General features: G+C 41.7%; 1 protein-coding gene across 3 annotated transcripts in view; it reads left to right on the top strand.

Moving 5' to 3' along the window:
- Window positions 1-25,997, top strand: part of VPS45 (vacuolar protein sorting 45 homolog) — an 82,262-nt gene extending 56,265 nt beyond the window's left edge. For 2 of the 3 annotated variants that reach the window (XM_066377370.1, XM_066377374.1), the window contains one exon: window positions 25,772-25,997. In XM_066377370.1, coding sequence (XP_066233467.1) covers window positions 25,772-25,859 — 88 coding nt within the window. In that variant the 3' untranslated portion in view covers window positions 25,860-25,997. Of the gene's footprint in view, window positions 1-14,441; window positions 15,191-25,771 lie in introns of those variants that run through there. The other variant, XM_066377373.1, reaches the window with a different exon arrangement.

Raw genomic sequence — 25,997 nt, forward strand, 5'->3', positions numbered from 1 at the left:
TTTTCCAGCCTTTCACTTTGAATTTGTTTTTATCCTTGTTGCTTAGATGTGTTTCTTGTAGGCAGCATATAGTTGGATTTTCTTTTTTAATCCATTCTGCTACTCTGTGTCTTTTTATTGGTAAGTTTAATCCATTTTCATTTATTATAATTATTGACACTTGTGAGTTCCCTATTGCCATTTTATAAATTGCTTTCTGTTAGTTTTGTATTTTGTTTGATTCTTCTCTTTTGTTTTTCTATCATTTGTTTTTGTTTGTTTGTATTCCATACTTCTTTCCTCTGTTGCTACCTTTTTTAAGTCAAGTGTTTTTGTGGTGGTTTTTTCAAGGGTGGTTACCATTAAGTAATGAAAAGGGTACCTACCATATTCATTGTAGTACTCTATCTTATGAGTATTTCTGCACTTCATCGTCCTTTGCTACTGTTAATCTCCATCCTCTCCCCCCTTTTTTTTCTTTTGTTGTCACAGTTTAAGTTTGGTTTTATTGTGTTCTTGGTGGAGCTGTTACTTGTGGTTTTGTTTTCTTTTGTTCTTTGAATCTGGTTGGAAAACCCCCTTTAGTATTTCCTGGAGTGGGGGCTTTCTGCTGATAAATTCTCTCATCTTTTCTGTATTTGTGAATGTTTTTATATCTCCTTCGTACTTGAAGGATAGCTTTGATGGGTATAATATTCTTGGCTGAAAGTTCCTCTCTTTCAGGGCTTTAAATATTGGGGTCCACTCTCTTCTAGCTTGTAGAGTTTCTGCTGAGAAATCTGATGATAATCTAATAGGCCTTCCTTTATATGTTGTACTCTTCTTTTCCCTGGCTGCCTTGAGAATTTTTTCTTTGTCATTGGTTTGTGTCATCTTCATTATGATGTGCCTTGGAGTGGGTTTGTTGGGGTTAAGAAAACTCGGTGTTCTGTTTGCTTCTTGAATTTGAGGCTTTAGTTCTTTCCACAGGCTTGGGAAGTTCTCGTCTATTATTTGTTTTGAGTATATTCTCCATTTCATTTTCTTTCTCTTCTCCCTCTGATATACCTATTATTCTTATGTTATTCTTTCTGATGGAGTCAGACAATTCCTGTAGGGCTTTCTCGGTTTTTATTATTTTTGAGTCTCTTCTTCTCTCTGTTGTGCCTCAAGTTGCTTGTCTTCTATTTCACTAATCCTATCTTCTATCTGGGCTGTTCTGTTAGCTAAGCTCGTTACCTCGTTTTTCAGCTCATGAATTGAGTTTTTCATCTCTGTTTGATTTGTTTTTTGAGATCAGACAAGGTCAGATGCGTTCAGGGTGGTATGGCCATAGGTGGTTTGATTTGTTTTTATAGTTTCAATTTCCTTGGTAATATATTCTTTGTGTTCGTTGAGTTGTTTTCTGATCTCCCTAAATTGCCTTTCTGTGTTTTCTTGTATATCTCTGAGTATTTTTAAGATTTCTATTTTAAATTCTCTGTCATTTAGCTCCAAGGCTTCCAATATGTTAAATCTTTTCTCCATAGATTTTTTTCCACATCTATTTGTGTTACCTCTCTATCTTTTGTATCCATAATATTCGATTTCCTCTTCCTTATTGGCATCTGAGGGTGGTCTTGTTGATAGCACTACTTAGAATTAATAAAGAGTAAAAAGTAAAAAAAAAAAAAAAAGGTAAAACACCCCACAAAAAAAAAAAACAGTAATAATTTATTATTTCCCCCTTTTTTCTTTCTTCTCTTCCCCTCCTCTCCCCTCCTCAGGGAAATATTGTGATGACCTGTGAATTATATTATGCTAAATGGAACAAAAACTGCCTATAATGGAGGGCCTGATTTGGGGTGAAGAGTTCAAGGGGCAAAGAAAGGGAGTAGGGACCTACTAAATGCAAAAAAAAAAAGAAAATCTTAGACAAGCATAAAATGATTTGCTTGTAAATGATGGTCGACTAAGAGATATAATGAGAGGGATAAGAGGGAAACAGAAAAAAGGAGAAAAAAGTAATAAAGAAGAAAGAAAAAAAGAATAAAAATAATAAGTAAAAATCTGTTGTATTAAGTGGAGCGAAGACTAAATACAATGGAGACCTTGGGTTAGGAGGAATGCTAGTGAGTTAAAAAGCAACGTAAAAAGTACCCAAAATGCCACAAAAATAAACAAACAAAAGCAAAAAGAAATAAAAACTTGAGTCCCAAATTAAATAATTTGTTTGTGATTGAGGATTGAATGGGAGGAAAAGTAAAAGGAGAAAAGAAGAAACGAATAGAAAGGAAAAAATAAGAAAAAGAGAAAAACGAAGGAAGAAAAAAAGGAAGAGAAAAAAAACAAAAGGGGAGAGAGTGAGAGTTAAGGGTTTTGGAGTGTAACCCTAAAGGAGAGTGAGGATGAAGAAAAGAAATAAAATGTAACACTCATGGGTAGTGTAGTTCAAGAAAAGGGAAGCATAAGATGGGCAGAGAATAAAAGGACCGAGGTGGAGGAAATAGAAATAATAATAATAAAGGCAATAAGATAGAAGAAACAAACAACAACAACGAAAAATTAGTGGAACAAGTTATAAAGTCTGTGGATTTTTCTTGATTTTGAGAGGTTAACTTCTTCCTTTTTCTTTTCTCTCCCTCTTCCTGTTCGGTGACTCTGTACCCCAGGCTCTGCCCCTGTGTCACACTTAGGTAGGGATTTGCAGTTGATGGGATTCTATGGCAATGTCATATAATTGGCTTTAGTCTCGCTGGTAGTCAAGGCTTGTTGGCGTTTGCAGGGTCCAACAATGAGAGAGTTTGCTTTCCTGGAATCTCTCTCCTAGTCTCCCCTTCCTGAATTAGCAGCCTGGTGATCCAGCTATAAGGCTGCTACTGCTTCTGCCTGGGGAGTAAGAGGCTCAAAGAGCTAGGAAATCCCCACTCTATCCCCACTCAGCGCAAGGCTTTGGGAAAGGCTCTGGCAGTCAGAGCCTCCAGCGTAATCAGGCGGAGCTGGGAGTCAATTGTTGTCAAGGTGACTGTTCAGCGCCTAGCATTCAGTTGGAACCACTCAACCCAGGCTTTCCACACTTTGTAGCCTGTTTTGGCTGGGAAGAAGAGGCACTAGTCGCTGCTTGCTGTATAGATCTTAATATCTGCCAAGTCCCTCTTGTTAGCGTATATCCCTGAATATGAAGGCTCTGTCAATCAGAAGTTGCCCCCGCCCCTTTAGCGAGAGGCACTAAAAAATATCACGCCTCTTGTCTTGGATCGCTGAACTGAGAGAGATCTTATCAATTAGAGCCCCGTGGGTGCGCAGATTTCGTGGGTTAAGCTAATTTCAGTGATTGGATCTGCAGCTGTGCTCCAGAAGGTATTTCAGGCTGCCCACGCGCCCCTCCCCCAACACTTGATTATTAGCTTGAATGGCTGGGTGAGGCGCCCCGCCCACGGAGAGAATCTCCAGAATAGAAAAGACAGCCCTGGCGCCTCTCCCGCTCGCCCCACCGCTGGCGGCTGGGGCGCACCAGGTGCGCGGGATAATGGGGCACCCTGGGTGTGCGGGCCAGTGGGATGCCCAGGGCACGTGCGCGAATGGGGTGCTCCGGGCACCGGTGGCTGGGGACTCTCACTCGCAGTGCGCAGGCCGCTGGGGACGCTGGCGGTGCAAGGGAGCTCACTCTGCGACCGGACCGTGGCACCGCGCACACGCAGTCCCTCACCACACGCCGGCAGCTGCTCGCAGCGCCCAGGCTGCCGCTCCCCGAGTGTGGGCGGGCAGCTGCACGCGTGGGCCGACTCACCACAGGCGCACTCCCTCCGCGGCTTGAATGAACGTCCGTGCGGTAGTTAGCTTCCTCCACACCCTCAGCTCTGACTCGTCTCTCAGATTCAAGTGATAACAGTCCTTTCGCTTTCAGTTTGTGTGGAACTCTGGAATGCTCCAAGGATAAATTTTTCTGTTTCTAGTTGATAAATTTGTTGAGATTTTGGGGAGATCTGTCGGACACACTGCTCACGGCGCCATTTCCGTGACGTCACCGAATTATATCTTTATATTCTATCAAAATTTTATTTTGAGCCCTGGCCAGTTGGCTTGGTGGTAGAGCATTGGCCCAGCTTGTGGATGTTCTGGGTTCTATTCCCAGCCAGGGCACACAGGAGAGGCACCCATCTGCTTCTCCGCCCTTCCCCCTCTCCTTCCTCTCTCTCTCTTCCCCTCCCGTAGCCAGGGCTCCACTGGTGCAAATTTGGTCTGGGTGCTAAGGATGGCTCCGTGGCCTCTGCCTCAGGTACTAGAATGGCTCTGGTTATAAGGGAGCAACACCCCAGATGGGCGGAGCATCGCCCTTGGAGGGCATGCTGGGTGGATCCCGGTCCAGCACATGCAGAGGTCTGTCTCACTGCCTACCCACTTCAGAAAAATACAAAAAAATTTATTTTGGTGTAAACTGTGCAGTAGTTTCATAACTTTTACAGAAATATTGCATATACACACATAGTTCATTACATACAGAAAAGTAGACAGATGATAAGCAGATAGTTCAATGAAATGTCACAAAGTTAATACATCTATGTAACTATCACCTAGATCAAGTAATACAACATGACCAGCAAATCCTGGAGCCCATCTTAGGCCTCAGGCCCCCTTCTTCTCACAAGTAATTGCTATTATGGCATCTGTGACTACAGTTTTACCTTTCCTTAAAATATACTTGTTGAATGAATGAAGAAACAGGTTAAAATTAATCTACTTCTCTCTTTCTCACAAATAATACAAGAATCTTAGAATAACCCTTAAAAGGATTTCTAATCACCTTCCTCCCAATTTCCAAGCTATCATTGTCCAGCATTTTGGGTCTACCTTGTTTTTACAACCCCCAAATTAATCATTATTATTATTTTCAATAGTCAATATTTGTTTAGATTCATCCACACATTTGCTCTCCCCCCACCCCCTGCAGCCAAGGCTCCATTGGAGCAAAAGATGGCCCAGGCGCTGAGGATGGCTCTGTGGCCTCTGCCTCAGGCACTAGAATGGCTCTGGTCGCAACAGAGCGACGCCTCGGATGGGCAGAGCATCGCCCCCTGGTGGGCGTGCCGGGTGGATCCCGGTTGGGCGCATGCGGGAGTCTGACTGCCTCCCCGTTTCCAACTTCAGAAATATACAAAAAAAAAAAAATGTTGGATTTAGATGGAAAGATAGATTACATTTAAACAAAAAATGCATATATTTTTAGATGTATTTGGCTAATTAATAGTATTGTAAATAAAATTGCATTTTGCCATTTAAAAAAATGGAAAAAAGCCTAAACATCTAGGTTTTTCCTTAAATTAATGTCCTACTTCCTGAGAAAATCTTTTATGTAAAAATACAGAAAATACAGCAGTTTTGCAAAAGCTTTAATCTAGATTCTTCTAACTAGCCAGCTTTGGTATATCTTTGTTTGACTTAACGGTATACTAAATAGTAGTTTACTGAATTACATTTGAGTAGATATCCTTAGCAATAGAAGGGTCAATAAAATCTTTTTTTTTTTTTTTTTTTGTATTTTTCTGAAGCTGGAAACGGGGAGAGACAGTCAGACTCCCACATGCGCCCGACCAGGATCCACCCGGCACGCCCACCAGGGGCGACGCTCTGCCCACCAGGGGGCGATGCTCTGCCCCTCCGGGGCGTCGCTCTGCCACAACCAGAGCCACTCTAGAGCCTGGGGCAGAGGCCAAGGAACCATTCCCCAGCGCCCGGGCCATCTTTGCTCCAATGGAGCCTTGGCTGCGGGAGGGGAAGAGAGAGACAGAGGAAGGGGGAGATGGAGAAGCAAATGGGCGCTTCTCCTATGTGCCCTGGCCAGGAATCGAACCCGGGCCCCCCACACGCCAGGCCGACGCTCTACCGCTGAGCCAACCGGCCAGGGCCTAAAATCTTTAATTGTTCACCGGCCCCTGACCAATGAAAGTTTTAGGAAGAGGGAGTTGCTATAACTGCCATCTGGAAAAAGTTAATGTTTGCAATGCATAAATGACCCAATATCAGTTTCTTATAATTTAGTTTCATAAATATTTCACCTCCAGCCAATAAGTAAACAATGAAATTAGTCATAATTAAATCAATAAAACTATTGTGGATTTTATATTTCAGAGTTGAAAGCAGCATAGTTTCAGCTTTTAGTGGAAATGCCCAATTGGGCTACCTTGGATGTTAATAGTGTTTTGAAGAAGCTCACAACTCTTAATACATATTGAAATCCTATACCAGTAATAATTTTTTTTAATCAGTTTTATACCTGGACTTTTAAAAAACAGTTTTAGACTGACAAGTGGTAGCTTTAGTGGATTGAGTATCAGCCCAGGACGCTGAGGGCCCTGGGTTGGAAACCATGAGGTCACCAGCTAGAGCACAGGCTCATGAGCTTGAGCACAGGCTTGCCAGATTGAGCACAGGGCCTCTAGCTTGAGCACAGGATCATCCACTTGATCCCAAGGTCTCTAGTTTGAGCCCAAGGTCACTGACTTGGGCCCAAGGACGCTGGCTAGAAGCCCAAGGTCACTGGCTTGAGCAGAGTGTCACTGGCTCAGCTTGAGCTTCTGAGTCAAGGCACATATGAGAAGCAATCAATGAACGAGTTGATGCTTCTCATCTCTCTCCTCCTCTCTCTCCCTTCCTGTCTCTCTCTCTAAAAACAAAAATAGATAAATAAATAATCAGTTTTATACCTGGGTATAGTGGGGCTGCTGTGAGCTAGCAATGAAAACATTTTACAGGGGAGAAATGTTGAGTGTTTTATTTCTGTGAATTGTTAGTGTTTATTTTTTGTGAGGAATTTATTTATGCAATTTCCTATGTAACACATGGATGGTTTCTTTTTTTTTTTTTTCATTTTTCTGAAGCTGGAAACAGGGAGAGACAGTCAGACAGACTCCCGCATGCGCCCGACCGGGATCCACCCGGCACGCCCACCAGGGGCCAAGCTCTGCCCACCAGGGGGCGATGCTCTGCCCATCCTGGGCGTCGCCATGTTGCGACCAGAGCCACTCTAGCGCTTGGGGCAGAGGCCACAGAGCCATGCCCAGCGCCCGGGCCATCTTTGCTCCAATGGAGCTTTGGCTGCGGGAGGGGAAGAGAGAGACAGAGAGGAAAGCGCGGCGGAGGTGTGGAGAAGCAAATGGGCGCTTCTCCTGTGTGCCCTGGCCGGGAATCGAACCCGGGTCCTCCGCACGCTAGGCCGACGCTCTACCGCTGAGCCAACCGGCCAGGGCATAAATCTCTTAGATTTTAAAAGGAAATATATATAGTTGAATATGAAATTCAACTTATTGCTTATGTTTATAATTTAAGCTGCTCTTTCTTAAGTACCGTATTCCCTTAAAACCAGTCTTTTATGACAATACTTTTCAGTGATTCTAGCACTTGTCACAATGAAGCAGAGTTCTATATGCCTTCTGCAGTCATTTGATTTGATTATAGGGAGGGCCTCCTCTGATTAGATGTAATTGTGATTATCTTTGTTTAGATTTAAATACTATTTAAAATAGAAGGTGTTTATTTGCTGCTAAGACACCAAGGAACTTTGCAGAAGCTAATTATCTCCTTAGCAACATTATTTTTTTTTTTTTTCTTTTTTGTATTTTTCTGAAGTGAGAAGCAGGGAGGCAAGACTCCCGCATGCACCCCACTGGGATCCACGTGGCATGCCCACCAGGGGGCGATGCTCTGCCTATCTGGGACGTTGCTCCACTGCAATCGGCTCCATTCTTCCATTCTGGCACCTGAGGCGGAGGCCATGGAGCCATCCTCAGTGCCGGGGCTAACTTTGCTTCAGTGGAGCCTTGGCTGCGGGAGGGGAAGAGACAGACAGAGAGGAAGGAGAGGGGGAAGGGTGGAGAAGCAGATGGGCGCTTCTCCTGTGTGCCCTGCCCGGGAATCAGGCCCGGGACTTCCACACGCAGTCCAACTCTCTACCACTGAGCCAATCGACCAGGGCCTCCCTCTCCTTAGCAACATTCTTAATAAAATTGCCTTATGAATAAAGAGGCAGTCAATGTTTTCTTCTCTCTTCATAGCCATATACAATTTAATATGAATTTTTTTATTGCTTTCCCTTTTCCTTTTGTACATGATTCAAAGAAATAAAAGATAGTACAGGGACCTCTTTAAGGGATAACTGTCATGCTTTTTTTTTTTTTTTTTCTTTCTTTTTTCATTTTTCATTTTTCTGAAGCTTGGAAACAGGGAGAGACAGTCAAACAGACTCCCGCATGCGCCCGACCGGGATCCACCCGGCACGCCCACCAGGGGCGACGCTCTGCCAACCAGGGGGCGATGCTCTGCCCATCCTGGGCGTGGCCATGTTGCGACCAGAGCCACTCCAGCGCCTGAGGCATAGGCCACAGAGCCATCCCCAGCGCCCGGGCCATCTTTGCTCCAATGGAGCCTTGGCTGCGGGAGGGGAAGAGAGAGACAGAGAGGAAAGCGCGGCGGAGGGGTGGAGAAGCAAATGGGTGCTTCTCCTGTGTGCCCTGGCCGGGAATCGAACCCGGGTCCTCCGCACGCTAGGCCGATGCTCTACCGCTGAGCCAACTGGCCAGGGCTTGTCATGCTTTTTTGAAGGCAGAGAAACTACCCTAGAAAAGGATGTGGGTAATGGATTCAGCAATGCCCAGTTAAGCAGTCAGTCCATTTGTCTCTGGGGCCCACGCAGGTTTGTAGTGTGTGGACTGTCGTCTCCTGCCTCATGTGTTGCACTTCTTATGAAATTGCTTTCCTCCTCACAACTTTTCTCATTAGTTATATGGGCCTAATATATCCTACATTGAGGAGGAATAAGTCAGATTTCAATTTATGGGAATTATATATGAGATGAGTTCTATAGCACCACAAATACTTTCACCAACATCCATGTGGAAAAGTCAGAAATCATATTGCCAAGTTATCAGTTCTAGAATAGGTAAATATTGAAAAAAATAAGAACAGCATAAAACTCAATAGTTAATTTATTCATTCCTCAAATATTTACTGAGCATTGGAAGACCTCTGAATAAAAAAAGATCCTAACCCTTGTGAGCTTACATTTTCATGCAGAGGGAGACAGAAATAAACAAGAAACTTAATAAATAAGAAAATGTGGTAGCAAATCAGAAGGTAATAATACCATGGGGAAAAAAGGCAGAGCAAGGTAAAGGGGAATGGGCAGGTAATAGGGGAGGGAGGTAAGTCACACTACCCATATGGTATCAGGAAAGGCCTCATTAAAAAGAGATTTGAGGCTGACTGGGTGGTGGCACAGTGGATAGAGCATTGGCCTGGGATGCAGAGGACCCAGGTTCGAGCCCCCAAGGTCGTTGGTTTGAGCACAGGGTCGCTCACTTGAGCAGGGGGTCACTCACTCTGCTGTAGCCACTTGGTCAAGGCACATGTGAGACTGAGATGCCACAGCGAAGAACTGATGCTTCTCATCTCTCCCCTTTCCTGTCTGTCCCTATTTCTCCCTCTCTCTGTCTCTATCACAAAAAAAGAAGAAGAAGAGATTTGAGCAAAGACATGGAGGAAGTGAGGGAGCAAGCCAAACAAACAGGGAAAAGAGTATCCTGGGCACAGCAGAGCTGTGGCCTAAGGCAGGGTCATGCAGTGTGTCCAGGAGACAAGAGTTGGGGTGCAGTGAGCAGAGGGAATGCAGTCAGAGGCATCTGGGCCTGGTCATGGAGGGCCTTGTAGACTATGAGAACCTGTTTTCACTATGAGTTAGGAAGCATTGTAGGATTTGGGTCTTTTACAGACAGCTTTATTGAGATCTAATTCATATATCATACCCTTCACCCTTTAGAGTATACAGTTCAGTCATTTTTAGCATATTCAAAGACATTTGCAACCATAACCACAGTCAATTTTAGAACATTTTTATCACTTCAGAAAGAATCCTCCTTCCCCCCACCCAGCCCTGAGCCACCACTAACGTAATTTTCTGTCTTTGTAGATTTCCCTGTTCTAGACCCGTTAGTCTTAAGTTAGTAAAATGTTTTCATGCTATATCCATGTTGTAGCCTGTATCAATACTTCGTTTCTTTTTGTAGTTGAATGGTATATTTGCATATAGCATATTTTCTTTATCCATTTGTCAGTGATGGGCATTCGAACTGTTTCCATCTTTTGACTGTCTTGAGTAATGCTGCTATAAACCTTTGTGTACAAGTTTTTGTGTGTATTGTGGAGTTGTGAGAAGAACCATGACAGCTGACTTATATTTTAGCAGAATCACCTTGGTTATCAAAGCTAATATGAACTAAGAGTATTATTTCTCTTAAATGTTCAAAATGAACTATATTGTTATAGAAAAGCAAGTTCTTAGATGTATATAAATGAAGTATCCCCATTATTTATTCACCTACAGTAGACTGAGCTCTTAATCTAGTTATATTTCTGATGTACATGATCCTGCCTTGCAAATAAATGAGCATCTATCTTGGTTTGAGCTCGCCTGCCTATCACTTCACAAGGTAATCAATATTAAAGCGTTCTAGTCCCTGCTGGCAGCAGTTGACACGTTAAGTTAGCTGTGTGAGTGGAGAGGCCAAGAAACAGACCCATATGGATGGAATTGTTTTCCCAGTAGAAGAAATCTCTCTGCCTTCTGGAAATTCAGGATAGAAGTGGAGAAGAAAAAGGAGGCAAGGCGAATGTATTAGCCAACAGCGCTGCAGTTGCCTGAGCCCCACCTGAACTGTAGGTGAAGAGAGCACCTGGGTCTACAGTGCTGTCGGTTCAGTACTTCTTAACATTTTTGACAAGGAGGGGGATGCATCCTGCTAGAAGGTGACTCCAGATCAACAGTCCTCTCACCGCCAGATTCCTTTCCACCAGTACTAATGACTGCACATAGTAGGTCCTCTGTAAGCCCGCATTAGAGCTAAGGCTGCACGATCACTAATGGTCCCATTTTTCAGTTATTTTTCTAAGTAGCAAAATCAAATGAAGATAAAGGAGCATTTCCCCCAAGTAATTCATGTTTATTTCCTTTAAAAAATTAAATATAAAAATAAAAATTATTCATAATACCTCAACTCAAAGGTAACCACTGTTACTATTTTGGTATACTTCCTCCTAATTATTTTTTTAACCTAAAGGTTTTGAATTTTGTTTATATTTTGTGTTTGCCATGATGAGAATCACACTGTCTAGACTTGTTTTTCTCACTTTTAATTATATTGAGAGCATTTCCCCATGTAATTAATAATTATTTAAAATAACCTTAATGGTTCTATAATTTCAATTTTTTTGTTTCTAATTTTTGAGAGGCTGGGAGGCAGAGAGACAGACTCCCACATGCACTGCAACTGGGATTCACCTGGCAAGCCCCCTACCAGGTGATGCTCTGCCACCTGGGTCTGCTGCTCTGTTGCTCAGCAACTGAGCAACCGAGCTATTTCAACACCTGAGGCAAGGCCATGGAGCCATACTCAGCACCCAGGGCCAACTTGCTCAAGCCAATCAAGCCATGGCTGCAGGAGGGGAGGAGAGAGAGAGAGAGAAGTGAGGGAGGGAGGGTTAGAGAAGCAGATGGTTGATTCTTCTGTGTGCCCTGACCACAAATGGAACCTGGGACATCCACACGTTGGGCCAATGCTCTACCGCTGAGCCAACTGGCCAGGGCTTATAATTTCCATTTTAAGGATGTGTCTTTAACCATTACTATTGGACCCATATTATTTATAATTTTTGTTTGATATAAATAATGCTGCAGTAAACATCTTGTATACTGATAAACCCTTGTTCCATCTCTGGTCAGTTCCTTAAGATAAATGTGCAGTGAGGCAGCCTCAAATATTGCTAGAAGTATAAACTGGCATAACTGTACTGGAAGGCAGTTTGACACTATGTATTCAAAGATATGGGTTGGTTTCCTGCCTCTTATTGCTATTAAGGTTTTGTTAGTTTCTTGATTTTTAAGAAGTCCTGGCTCAGGTGTTGAAAATGTTCTCTATCTTGATTTGGGAAGTGGTTAAATGACTGTTAATATTTGTCAAAATCGGTTGGCTCAGTGGTAGAGGGTTGGCCTGGCTGTGGATGTCGAGAATTCAATTCCCAGCCAGGGCACACAGGAGAAGCGACCATCTACTCCTCTACCCTCCCCCCTCTCCTTCCTCTCTGTCTCTCTCTTCCTCTCCCACAGCCAAGGCTCCACTGAAGCAAGTCGGCCCAGGCGCTGAGGATGGCTCCATGGCCTCTGCCTCAGGCGCTAGAATGGCTCGAGTTGCAACAGAGCAAAACCCTCATATAGACAGAGTATCGCCCCCTAGTGGACTTTCTGGGTGTATCCCAGTCGGGCACATACAGGAGTTTGTCTCTCTACCTCCCCACTTCTCACTTAATACAAAAAAACAAAAAACAAAAATATTGTCAAAATTATCAAAGAGCTCATGGTCCCGTCAGGCACCAGTGGTCCCTCTGGGGGCATGTTGGGCTGTGCTGGCATCCAGAGGAAGACCATGAATGCTTTCACCCACTCCTGGGAGGAAGTGAGGGTGAGACAGAGACAGCCCAGGGCCTCTCCGGGCTCAGAGCCTGGGTCACAGGTTGACCACTTGTCTGACATCATGCAGACATGAGCAGATAGAGGTGGTTAGGATTTGCCAAAATGACGTGAGCGTCTGACTGGCCACCCCACCCCAGAAACAGAATTCATTTCATTCAATTCACAGCGATCACATCTAAGAAGGCAGCTCTGTGCCCTGTGGGTTTCATTTTAGGGTTGGGTACAAAGGGGAACATCCATCCCCTTCACTCCTGCACACCATTCTCATCCTAAATAGATGTGACATCTCAAACATTGAATAAGAAAGTGACCCGCTGAATGGGGAGAAAGATGCCAATACATTGTTTGTGTCCTAAATGGTATTGTCATGTCTATCTGCTGTAATATAGCTGCAATTTCCCCCAAAGTTGTTTCTCTTTATCTGGAATCTAAATAATTAATAGAAACTAATTTATCTGAATATAGGAAGCATATATTGACTTGTAATTTCTAACTTCCTATAGTTCAAAAGGAACCTTCCAGTATGAGATATATAAATATATTTAATTGTGCCAGATCAAACATCTGCTTTCTCCCCCAAAAAACATCATCAAACAATATTCTTAAAAATTGGTAAGTTTTATGGTCTGTGAATTATATCTCAATAAAAAAAGGTAACAAGAACAAAGCACTGTAGTACCAAACTAATACTTTTTCCTTGATATAGTCAGAATGATAAGAGAATTTAAAAAGGAATAGTTTTTCACTATGTAATTCAGTGTTATTTAATGCCGTGCTCTAGAACTTCCTGATACTAGCTGGTATCATAAGCCACATGCTTTGAGAAACACTGATCCACAGCATTTTCTAAGGGGGCAGGGTTATGATGATACTAAGAACTAAAATTTATTTAGCACATACTGTGTGCTAGACACTATTTTAATACTGAATAATTTTGCTCTCTAATAAGGTGGCCCCTGCCCACATATTCAGCACTTGAAATGTAGCTAATTTGAGGTGTGTTACAAATATAAAATACATACTGGATTTCAAAGACTTAGTACCCCAAAAAGTGTAAAATAGTTCATTAATCATTTTTTTAAATTGCTCATGTTTTTGATATATGGATTAAATAAAATATGCTATTAAAGTTAATTTTACGTATTTCTTTTTATCTTATATGGTCATTAAAACAATTAAAATTACATAGCAGCTCATATATGTGACTTGTTTTACATTTCTATTGTGTAGTGCTGATTTATTCATTCAGTTTTGTTTAATTCTCACAAGGCAGACATTATTATCAACCTCATTTTTCAGATAAGGAAAATGAAGTATAAAGAAGTTAAGTACCTTGTCCAAAGTTGTAGAGCTGATAAGTGGTAAAACTGAAATTGAACTCAAGTTCAATATTAAGAATTTCCAGTCTCTGGGCACCTAAGCACTTAGTTGAAATAATATTTTAGGCAGCTTTATCTAGCTATAATTTTTTTTCAATCCCTTGCTTATAAATATCATTTATAAGATTGGCAAAATATGTTTTACCAAATGACCAATATGTGAAGCTTCTGCCTACTGGGAAGTACTGTAAATCAAAGCAGAGAAAAAAATAGTACAAAAGTGAGGAATCCATTTAGTTTTAAGATTTTTGCCACCCAAAGATAGTTAAGAATGAGACTTAAGGCAATATTGCTCTTTGAATAAAAATTAACTTGATTAACTAGTGACAGCTGTTAGTTTTATCACTACCTGAGATGATACCTAAGTGCTGATGATCTTACAAATTCTAACAAAGTCAGTCAGTAATGTGAATGTTTTGGTAGAGAGTACAGTTTAGGGCTTAGAAAACAGTTGTCACTTTGAATTTTTCTAAATAAATTTGAAGCTGGGAAGGGACTGATTGATACTATCAACAGGTACTTACAGATTTCTACCTAAACAGGTAACACTAGAAACTTGGACCTTCTCCTGTAACCATGAGTTGGTACGATCTCTGAATTATTTACAGAAAAATTAGGATCCTGTGACAGAATTTGCATTTCAAAGGAAGAGGAATCTAGAGGAGACTCTTCTTCACTCATGGGCATTTCAGGATCAGTCGTGAAACCTGGAATCATCGCCATCTTTGTAGAGATTTGGGGGGACGTTTGCTTCCCTCCTGCAACCAAAGTATTAGACACATTGCAAGGGCTATGATGGAGTGTATCACTGTCCCTGGCAAGCATTTACTGAGGGCTGATTATGTGAAGGTTCTGTGCAAAGTTCTAGAAAGATGAAGATGTGTTATATATCTTTAAGTATCTCAGTGTCTAATGGGAAAGTAGGCATAAAAATGAATAACTCTAATAAGATACTTAATTTTTTTTTAATTTAACCCATGGTTCAAATCTACATGTGTCCCTGGATTCTAATTTATTTGTGTGCTGGAACATACATTTTTTCAATAGATCTTCATACAAAATCAATGCATAATCCCTGTAGGAGAAAATTTTACAGCTAAGCAAAAAATGATATAAATATCCATGTTGCTTTCATCTCACCATAGGAATTATCAACATCTCTATATATAGCCTCTTAGACCTTTTTCTATTAGTATTATACATATATTTTTAAATAAAAGGAATATACTATTCATGTACTTTCAATGAAAATACTTCCCATATGTCATTTTTAGTGACTGAATAGCATTCTCTTGTCTGATTATACCACAATTTAACCAGTCCTCAGTATGTTCACTCAACAAACACTTATTGAGCACCTACTATATTCCAGGAGCTATCTTGAGACTAGATATACAGTGGTGACCAAAACAAATACTGTTTGATATTCATTGTTTATAATTTTTTGCTCTTATAAATAATAATACAATAAACATATTGTATATATACTTTATATACTTTTTCAGTTCACTTGGGACACTAATAATAGAGCATATACTCTATTCCAGATAGTCTGCTGACTTCGTTACATATATTATCTCACTTAATCTTCATGATCCAAGAGGTGATATTGTTATAATCCCAATTTTCAAAAGAAGAAACTGGAACATGGAGAAATTAAGTAATTTGCCTTAAGTCATATAGCAAGGAAGTGCAAAGCTGGAATCCAAGCTCAAATTTGGGTGATCCCAGACTCCGTGCATCACTAGCAATGTTGAGATGAAATTGCTGCAGCACTTTTAAGATGTAAATTACCAATTTGCTAGCCAGAAAAGCTTTACCAGTTTGTACTGTCAAATCATGACCTTGTCAACCCTTAGGTGAGCTGCTTCTAATTCTTTTTTTTTAAGTGAAAGGAGGGGAAATAGTGAGGCAGACTACTGCATGCACCCCGACCAGGATCCACCTGGCAACCCCGTCTCAAGCTGAAGCTAGAGTACTGAGATATTTTTAGTGCCTGAAGCTGGCTCTACAACCAAGCTATCTTCAGCGCCCAGGACCATGCTCAAACCAATGGAGCTAGCTGTGGAAGGGGAAGAGGAGAGAAGCAGATGTTCGCTTCTCCTGTGTTCCCTGACTGGGAACTGAACCTGGGACATCCATACTCCGTATCAATGCTGAGCCACCAGCCAGGGCCTCCTCTAATTCTTAAAATTCAACTTAAAGTTAAAAATCATCAATTTGTATGGGAAAGGTTGGTTTAAAAAGGTCACTTCAACTCAAATGCAGAAAAAAACAAAACAGATAAACAGTATGAAACTAAAAGAAGCCAATAAATGAGAGACAAAGAAGAGAAGTCAGAGAGGTACTGTCTGGTTTCAAAGCAGCTTTGGCTCCAGATCCCAGGCCCTTATGGGGCACTGATCTCCTTCTTTTTTTTTTTTTTTTTACAGAGACAGACAGTCAGGAACTGAGAGCGATGAGAAGCATCAATCATCAGTTTTTCCTTGCGACACCTTAGTTGTTCATTGATTGCTTTCTCAGTTTTTCCTTGAGACACCTTAGTTGTTCATTGATTGCTTTCTCATATGTGCCTTGACTGTGGGCCTTCAGCAGACTGAGTAACCCCTTGCTTGAGCCAGCGACCTTGGGTCCAAGCTGGTGAGCTTTTTGCTCAAACCAAATGAGCCTACACTCAAGCTGGCGACCTCAGGGTCTCGAACCCGGGTCTTTTGCATCCCAGTCCGACGCTCTGTCCACTGCACCACTGCCTGGTCAGGCCACTGATCTCCTTCTAACTTTAGTTCAGTGACAGACTCCACCCCAACCATCACGCCATCCATACACGTTTTTCTTTTGCTTAAGCTAGTTTGAATGGGTTTCTGTTTCTTGCAGCAGGAACATTGCCTGTTAGGAAAATGTTGTCATCTCTTACAAGTCTGTGGGCTATGCCTTTTAGTGTAGTATGTAAGACCCAGTACAGTATATGCATATTTGTTTTAGGATTTGTTGTGTTAAAAAAAAGAAGGTAAAAATGGAAGGAAAAGCTCAAAATGCTGTATAGTGACAAAAAAGTGACTCAATAACTTCTTTATTTCCTATATTATCTACATTCCCATGTTTTTTTATGATCACAAAATAATGTTTTACAAATTTTTAAGTGTCGTCAATGTGCTGCCACTGGGATTATTAAATAGGAAAGTACCTGTCCTCAGCACAGCCCTGAGTTGTCATTCCTTTGCCAAACTCTATTACCTTCCCTACCGAATGGTGCGTGCCTCAGGACACATGTTCCTTCACTCAGATCATCACTAGAGCTTCTGGGCTAGAATGAGATCAGTTATTTATAAATTACCTTTCCATACTCTTTGGCCTTTTAAAAGGTAATGTAGTATAGCAATTAGGAGCATGGGCTCTTAGTGCTCTTAATTAGGATTTTTATTTTATTTTATTTTTTAGAGAGGAGGGGAGAGAGATACATCAATTTGATATTCCCTTATTTATGTATTCAGTGGTAGATTCTTGCATGTGCTCTGACCGAGGATCAAACCCACAACCTTGGCATTTTGGGAGAATGCTCTAATCAACTGAGCTACCCTGCCAGGGTTTCATTGGGACTTGTTAAGTCCCACTTGTATGGCCTTAGGCAAATTATTTAACTTCTCTGTGCCTCAGTTTTTTCAACTGTAAAATGGAGATAATAATAGCTTCTTCATATCATTATTGTGATGATTGAATGACTCAATATATACCAAATGTTTAGAGGAGAATCTGGCGCAGGGTTAGCACTCAACACATGTTACTTGTTACAGCCGCCATTCACATCACATTTGGAGGAAACGAAGTAAAAAAGGCTTTGGATATTCATCATCGCCACCTGTGTCATCGCTTGTACTTCTATATAACTTGTTCTGAAAACCCACACTCTCACATAGTTCAAGAGCAGAATTAATTATATTAGTATCCCAAGTAGGAATATATTGGGGAAGTGATAAAATTTACTCTGAAGGTTGTCCAGTTGCCAGATGACTTTGTAGTCTGTGAGGAGAAATTATTTAGTAGTTCAATTTCTATTTGTGCTGATTTAAAATTTCCCCTTTGAGGCCCCCAGAGTCAGTGCCTCTATAATTCACAGACTTGTGTAGAGTCATCAGCCTCCAGGCTTTCTACAGTTAGGTTATTTGGGGCTTTCTTTCTTGTATATTTTTTAGGGTGGTCACTGTTCTATTCCTGTAATTGTGGTTGCTCTGACAAAGTGCAACAAAAGTTCCCAGTGGTGAGAAAGTACATCTCTATCTCTTTTTAGTCTCAGATGATAACCTCCTTTCAGACCTCTGTGTAACTGATAGTACAGGTGGGTCTACACCTGAGGAATGAATCTTTTGCCCTGTGGACTCTGAGTAATCCTTTCCACTCACATGAGATACTTCAGTGAATGATATATCCACAATGCTGGTTACATGCAGAATCCCATTGGTTGTTTTTTTTTTTTTTTTTTATCCTATTCTCAGTAGGAGAGGAAGTAGGGCCACAAAAGCAGAAAATAAGATGTCCCTATCTTTGATGATCTTATGGTCCAGTGGGGGAGTCAAACAAATTTGTATTTCTCAAATTTGGATATAATTAGTCACAGGGATTCACAAAGGCACAAAATGAACATGATATATGTTTTAGAGTGTCCATTTTCATATAATCTGGGTGGATTTTCAGGGGTGGAATTAAATAATTTAACTAAATACCTTAAAATATGTTTATCTCAACATTTTAAAGGTTCCAACCCTGGCCAGTTTGCTCAGTGGATGGAGCATTGGCCTGGCATGCGGAAGTCCCGGTCAGGGCTCACATGAGAAGCGACCATCTGCTTCTCTTCCCCTTCCTCTCCCCTTCTCTCTCTCTTCTCTTCTTGCAGCCAGTAGCTCAATAGGTTTAAGGATGGGCCCTAGGCACTGAGGATAGCTCAGCTGGTTCAAGCATCAACTCCAGACAGGGGTTGCCAGGTGGATCCCAGTCAGGGCGCATGCGGGAGTCTGTCTCTCTGTCTCCCCTCCTCTCACTTAAAAAAATTTTTTAAAGGTTCTTTTGTGAAAAATAAAATTGTTGTGCATTTTCAAAACAGAATACCAGACCAAAAAGAAAGATGTAAGCCATAAACCAATTTGGACTATATCCTCAAGACTAATAAATTCACTCTTCTGTTAGGGATTTTTAGGTACAAAGATTTGGAAGTGTTAATGTATGTGAGTTAAATAAAACATGTCCTAAATAGAAATAATTAATTCTGGCAGACTAATCAGGAAATGCTTCACAAAGGAAAGAGGATTTGAGCTAGACCTTAAAAGAATAAGCTGGATTTTCATAGGAGGAAAGAGCAGTCAGGGCTGAGGAAACAGCATAATTAAGGACAGGAAGGAAGGAAAAATGGTACAGCATATTTGAGAAATAATAAGTTCTTTACAGTTAAAGTAGACATCCAGTGAGAAGCAATATGATCTCTGAGCATGAGATTCCTAGTTTTTCCAGACATAGATGTTGAATGCCAACTTTTTGCCTTGTTCCTAATAAAATTGCTGTTGGGTATTCAGGAAACCTTAGCATGAAAGGTGACACTTAAGCTGGGGTCTCAACTTCTTTAAAAAATATGAGTATGATTCATGTATTCATTCAGCAAATATTTAATTCAAAATGTGCATTAACTGGTAAGAGCAGCCATTAGAAGAGAACTTCAACAGCTCCTACCTCTGCTCTTGCCCACTGCCTTCCATCTGGTCACAGTAGATGAATGCTCCTAGCTAAACCCAGCCCTTCCCCTTGGCACCAGATCTCATCCCCTCACGTACTCCCTGAGGTCACTCCAACCTTCCCTCTCTCCTGAATCAGTTTTCCCTACTCTATAGGGAAAATTAGGCTATTTCTATGCTATTTCTCCCCAGCTTTAAAACCGTCTATTAGCCACATGCAGCATTTCTCTGTTCTCTTTATAACTAAATGTTTATACTCCCTGTCTTTAATTCTTCTGCTTGCATATTCTCCTAAACCCACATTTCTTTTAAACCTTGCCTCTTATCTTAAGCCCCTCCCTTTAGGCTTTCACCCCCATCACTCCCCAAAATTGTACTTTTTGTGGTCCACAGGGGCCACCACTTGGCTAATCCCAGAGTCAGCTTTTAGTACTCATTTCACTTGACCTATAAAGCATTTGACACAGTTGATCAGTCCCTTTATTTTGAAACACTTTTATCACTTAGCTTCCAGAAACTAAGCTCTACTTGTTCCTACCTCACTGGCCATTTTTTGTCTCTCTTGCTTATTTCTCCTATTTTTGGAATCCTGGACTATTCTCTTCACACTTCCCTCCATCTCCATCCTTAACATCTCTAATCTCATCTCTTACTACCCAGCCCCTTATTCACTTCGCTCCAGCCACACTGGCCTTGTTTCTGTCCCTGAACATACCAGGCCTCGCACTTGCTCTTCCCCAGATTATGTTCTGTCACCTCATTCAGCTCTTGGCTCAAATGTCAGTTTCTTAGTGAGGCATTCCTTGACTACTAAATTTAAAAATCTCACACCACCAACACCTTCAACTGCCCTTCAAACCTGCCTTATTTGTCTCCATAGCATTTTCTTCCATCTAACATACTACTGACAGGCAGTGTAAGCATCACAGTTAAGACAACAAACTGTGAATTATACAATTGTAGACTTGAAACTTATATCATCTTATTAACTAGTGTCACCCCCCCTAATAACTTTAATATTTTTTTATAAAAAGAACAAACTCTGAAGCCAAATTGTCTGGGTTTGTATCCCAACTCTGTCACTTTAAAGCTATAAGACTGCCTGACCAGGCAGTGGCGCAGTGGATAGAGCGTCAGACTGGGACCTAGAGGACCCAGATTCGAAACCTCAAGGTCGCCAGCTTGAGCATGGGCTCATCTGGTTTGAGCAAGTCTCACCAGCTTGAGTCCAAGGTCGCTGGCTTGAGCAAGGGGTCATTCGGTCTGCTGTAGCCCCCCAGTCAAGGCACATATGAGGAGAAAGCAATCAATGAACAACTAGATGCCACAATGAAGAATTTATGCTTCTCATCTCTCTCTCTTCCTGTCTGTCTGTCCCTATCTGTCCCTCTCTCTGTCTCTGTCACACACACACACACACAAAAAGCTATAAGACCTTGACTTCTCTGTGCCTTGATTTCTTCTTGTTTTGTTAGTACTTCGCATACAGTGAAATGTGTTCACCATTATTATTGTGTTATTATTGTTATATTTTAATTGTTAATTTTGTTTCTCTTCCCTCCTCCATTGGAATATAAATTATCTGAGGACAATATTTTTTTACTTTCCTTATTAGTATATTCTCAGCTTCTAGAACTGTGTCTGGCACATAGTAGGCACTTAATAAATATTTATTGATCAAATTATTATCTCTGAGTAATGAGGAGAAGAATTAAGGAAGACCTGATCTCTGTATATACTATTTTAAAATTTTAACAAAAAGAATGTATCCATATAGTGTTTGTGCCCTTGAAAAACTCATAGGCTCACATGAAAATGGTCACACAGACAAATGAATTCCTTAGAGGAGTAATAATATAAAATTGGATTTTTAAAGATGCAGAATTGGCCTTGGTCAGGTAGCTCAGCTGGTAAGAGCATCATCCTGATATGCCAAGGTTGCAGGTTTGATCCCTGGTTAGGGCGCATATAAGAATCAACCAACAGCCCTAGCCGGTTGGCTCAGCGGTAGAGCGTCGCCTAGCGTGCGTAGGACCCAGGTTTGATTCCCGGCCAGGGCACACAGGAGAAGCGCCTATTTGCTTCTCCACCCCTCCGCCGCGCTTTCCTCTCTGTCTCTCTCTTCCCCTCCCGCAGCCAAGGCTCCATTGGAGCAAAGATGGCCCAGGCGCTGGGGATGGCTCTGTGGCCTCTGCCTCAGGCGCTAGAGTGGCTCTGGTCGCAACATGGCGACGCCCAGGATGGGCAGAGCATCGCCCCCTGGTGGGCAGAGCGTTGCCCCTGGTGGGCGTGCCGGGTGGATCCCGGTCGGGCGCATGCGGGAGTCTGTCTGACTGTCTCTCCCCGTTTCCAGCTTCAGAAAAATGAAAAAAAAAAAAAAAAAAAAAGAATCAACCAACAAATGCATAAATAAGTGGAACAACAAATTGATATGTCTCTCTCTCTTTCTCTTTCTTTCTCTCTCTCTCTTCCTTATAAAAAATATATGCAGATTTTCACTACTTAAAGTACAAGAGGGGTAGGGCAGCCTTCTAGGCAGAGGAAATAGTTTTGGGCAAAAGCAGAGGGGTAGGAAATGCAGTGACTTTGAAAACTGGAAACAGTGGGAACTGAGAGGAGTTTTCAGTATTTTAAGCTATGACTATGACACCTTTTATCCTACCCTCCTCTCACTCACTCCCATATTCCAGCATCTCTAGCAAAGGGTTGTTAATTAGTATTTGGGAAGGAGCCTTCTCATTATTTTTCTGAAAGTCTTCTATTTTTCTGTTTCCCGGAAATTCTCTCATTTTTCCCCATTGTTGCACTATTCAGATTTGAGTCTAGATTTCTTTGTTATCTTTGGTATAATAAGAAACTCACATGTAATTTCTGTCTGTGGAGTAGAGTCAAAAAGAGAGGAAGAGATAAATAGATGTAGTTTTGTCTTGTTATAATATATAGCTTTGTTTAGGAACACAGTTGTTCAGCTCAATTACTTAAGTAATACACAGTTGTTCAGCTCAATTACTTAAGTAATTAAAATTTAAAATCTTATAAGTGTTAGTGTCTAGTCTTGGACAAAAACTTAAAAGTGAAACCTGTTTTTCCATGTGTGATGTGAGACTTTTTTGAGCTGGACTTAAAAACCAGGGCTTTTTTCTGCTGACCTTCCTTCCTTCCATCGTATTGGGAAAGCACCGTGATGACAGCACAAACCAAGACCAGCAATAGCATTAATGCACTACATTAACTCTTGGTGCGTCTGTTTATACCATGTCTCACACTGAGTTGTGATTGTGTGTATGTCTCTGACTGAGAGCCCCTTAAAGGAAGGAATCACAATGTGTTCATTCGTTCACCTAGTTCAGTGCCTACTTCATAATAGATGTTCAGTAAATACTTGTTAAATTGAACTGAGCAGAATTGAATTGGATGATAGTACCACAGGAGAAGGGGATTTTTGACTCTGCTTTTTAAGTGAGACTGATTTAAAACAACCCTAGAAAAAGAAATCATTTTTTGAAGCATTCTGCAATGATTCATCAAAGTTCCCAAACAGATACTTTTTAAAAAGCTACAATGGCCCCAGAAAACAAAATTAGGCTTGGAAAATATAGTGTTTCTTCTGCAGTCAAGCAGTCAAGAATGTGGGGTCTTGTTGATACACAGAGGAGGGTTAAGTATAATTTCAGGAATGTTACTCCTCTCCTTTTTACAGGTGGCAGAGTCTGCGGTAAAGCAAAGATCCCCTGTTAAGTTCCTAGAGCATTTCCCAGAACTTGTTTCATTCTTACCAAAAGTCATTTTCTGACTTCCAAGGGTCTCCAGTCCAACTGGCCAAAAAGCTAGGCCAGACAAAGGTGCTCGTATATCTGTAGAGAAATAAATAAATGTAGCTTCTACTTTTTTCTCTGTATTCCACCATTTTTTTTCTTTTGCAAAGGAGTTTGGAATTTAAATCCTCTTAGCTCAGAATCTTCCAGATCTAAAACTGCAAAACAATGATAATAACAAGGTACTTGGTCACATTTCCAACACTCTGTTTGCTATAAATCTGTCTCCTTAGAGTAAGTCCTTAAAAAGACTGCCCAAAATACTCATCATAAAGAAGACTCTCTTGCCAGTAGGTAGCTATTTTAATTAATTCATTTATTCAGCATACCTTTACTGAGCACCTACTAGGTGTCACCTCTGTGCTAAGCCCTGGAGATCCAAGCTGAGTAAGTCTTAGTCAACAAGACCCCTAAGGAGCAATGGTCCCACCCTATTTTGGCAACAATAATATGTAGACCACTTCATTCATATTAATACAATGTTAAAATAGCACTAGGGCTAAGTGATGGCCATGATGGCCATGATTAGGCCAGCATGAAGGAGTCTGGGAAGGCTTCATAGAAAAGGTGGCTTTTAATCCTCAGCTTAAAGGATAAAAAGGATTTCATCCAACAGAGATGGGTAGTCTATCATTTTGGACATGGGACATAATAAGAGCAAAAACATAAAGGTATGAAAGCTCACAACACGTTTAAGAAACAATGAGAAGCTGGGCATGGACAGTATGTGGGCTGCATGGTGGGAGATGGAACCAGACCAGTGAGAGGCGGTATTGTGTGATGCTGAAGGATGCGGATTCTGGAGGCTGGGTTTGAATCCCAGCTAAGCCACTTACTAGCTGTTGTGACCTTGGCAAGTCACTTAACCTCTCTATAGCTTAGTTTCTTTGTTTCTTAAATAAGAATAATAGTATCTATTGCATACATATATACATACACACACAAATGACTTAAAATGGTTCTCAGAACAAAATAAATACAAGTATTACTTATTATTAGGCCACATTATGAATGGCCTTGATTTTAATCTGTACATTATTCTTTTTTTTTAATTTTTTTTATTTTATTTATTCATTTTAGAGAGGAGAGAGACAGAGAGAGAGAGAGGAGAGAGAGGAGAGAGAGACAGGGGGGAGGAGCTGGAAGCATCAACTCCCATATGTGCCCTGACCAGGCAAGCCCAGGGTTTCGAACCGGCGACCTCAGCATTTCCAGGTCGACGCTTTATCCACTGCGCCACCACAGGCCAGGCTGTACATTATTCTATAAGCAAAAGAAAGGTTTTAAAGGAGAAGAGAGGAGCCCTGGCTGGATAGTTCAATTGTTAAAGCATCATCCCGATATTGCCAAGGTTGTAGGTTCAATCCTCAGTCAGGGTACATACAAGAATTAGCCAGTGAGTGCCTGGATGGATGAAATTGATGTTCATCTCTCTCTCTCTTTTTCTCTCTTTTCTCTCCCTCTCCTTCTCTCTCTCCCCTTCCTCTCTCTAAAGTCAATATTTTTAAAAAATATTTTAAAAGAAGAAAATGTGGGGCCTGGCCGGTTGGCTCAGTGGTAGAGTGTCGGCCTGGCGTGCAGGAGTCCTGGGTTCAATTCCCGGCCAGGGCACACAGGAAAAGCGCCCATCTGCTTCTCCACCCCTCCCCCTCTCCTTCCTCTGTCTCTCTCTTCCCTTCCTGCAGCCAAGGCTCCATTGGAGCAAAGTTGGCCTGGGCGCTGAGGATGGCTCTGTGGCCTCTGCCTCAGGCCCTAGAATGGCTCTGGTTGTGGCAGAGCAATGCCCCGGATGGGCAGAGCATCGCCTCCTGGCGGGCATGCCACGTGGATCCCGGTCAGGTGCATGCGGGAGTCTGTCTGACTGCCTCCCCATTTCCAACTTCAGAAAAATACAAAAAAATAAAAATTTTTAAAAAAAGAATAAAATGAGGGGAGCATATTCAATATGTTATAGTCTGCATTGTAGAAAATTAACCATAGTGCCACTTTGGAAAGTAGATTGGACAGAGAAGAGACTAGAGGCCCAATACAAGCTCTGAGGCAGTTACAAGAGTACATATGGATAAGAGGTGCTGATGTAACATGGTTCTCAGCTAATATAGTAGCCTTGCCCTTAAACATTCTGACTCTCTAATTAGAAATTTGAAACTTGAAATAATAATAGTCTTACTGGATCTTATATGAGTTTAATGCTCAAAAGCACAGTGAGGACCCTGGGGAGGCTCTCCCTCCTGTCTGGATGTTGGATCCTCAACTGATGCTTCTCTTCCACACTCAATATCAGACCAGTACATCTGGCATACTACTCATATCTTTCCATCTAGTTAGATGTCATGAGGAAGATACTTTATTTTGGAAGATGCTTTTTAATTTTTTCCTTTGAGTAACCTCCAATCTACTGGTCAGTTTCCTAGAGGAAGTTCTGTCTTCTGGACTGCACAGCCGAAGCAAGGAGAGCTCTCAGGTTACAGCAAGGTCAGCAAGCAGAAGGTGAGGGGTGATGGAGGGCCAGGAGAACGGCGCAGCTCCCCTCCTGCCTGGTGCAGGCTCTCCCACAGGCCAGAAGCGCTGGAGTTGAAGAGCCTCGGGTTATGTGCTTGTCCTTATAACCCATCTCCGGGCAGCCTTCTGG

This window comes from Saccopteryx leptura, chromosome 3 (assembly GCF_036850995.1).
Source record: "Saccopteryx leptura isolate mSacLep1 chromosome 3, mSacLep1_pri_phased_curated, whole genome shotgun sequence".
NCBI lineage: Eukaryota > Metazoa > Chordata > Mammalia > Chiroptera > Emballonuridae > Saccopteryx > Saccopteryx leptura.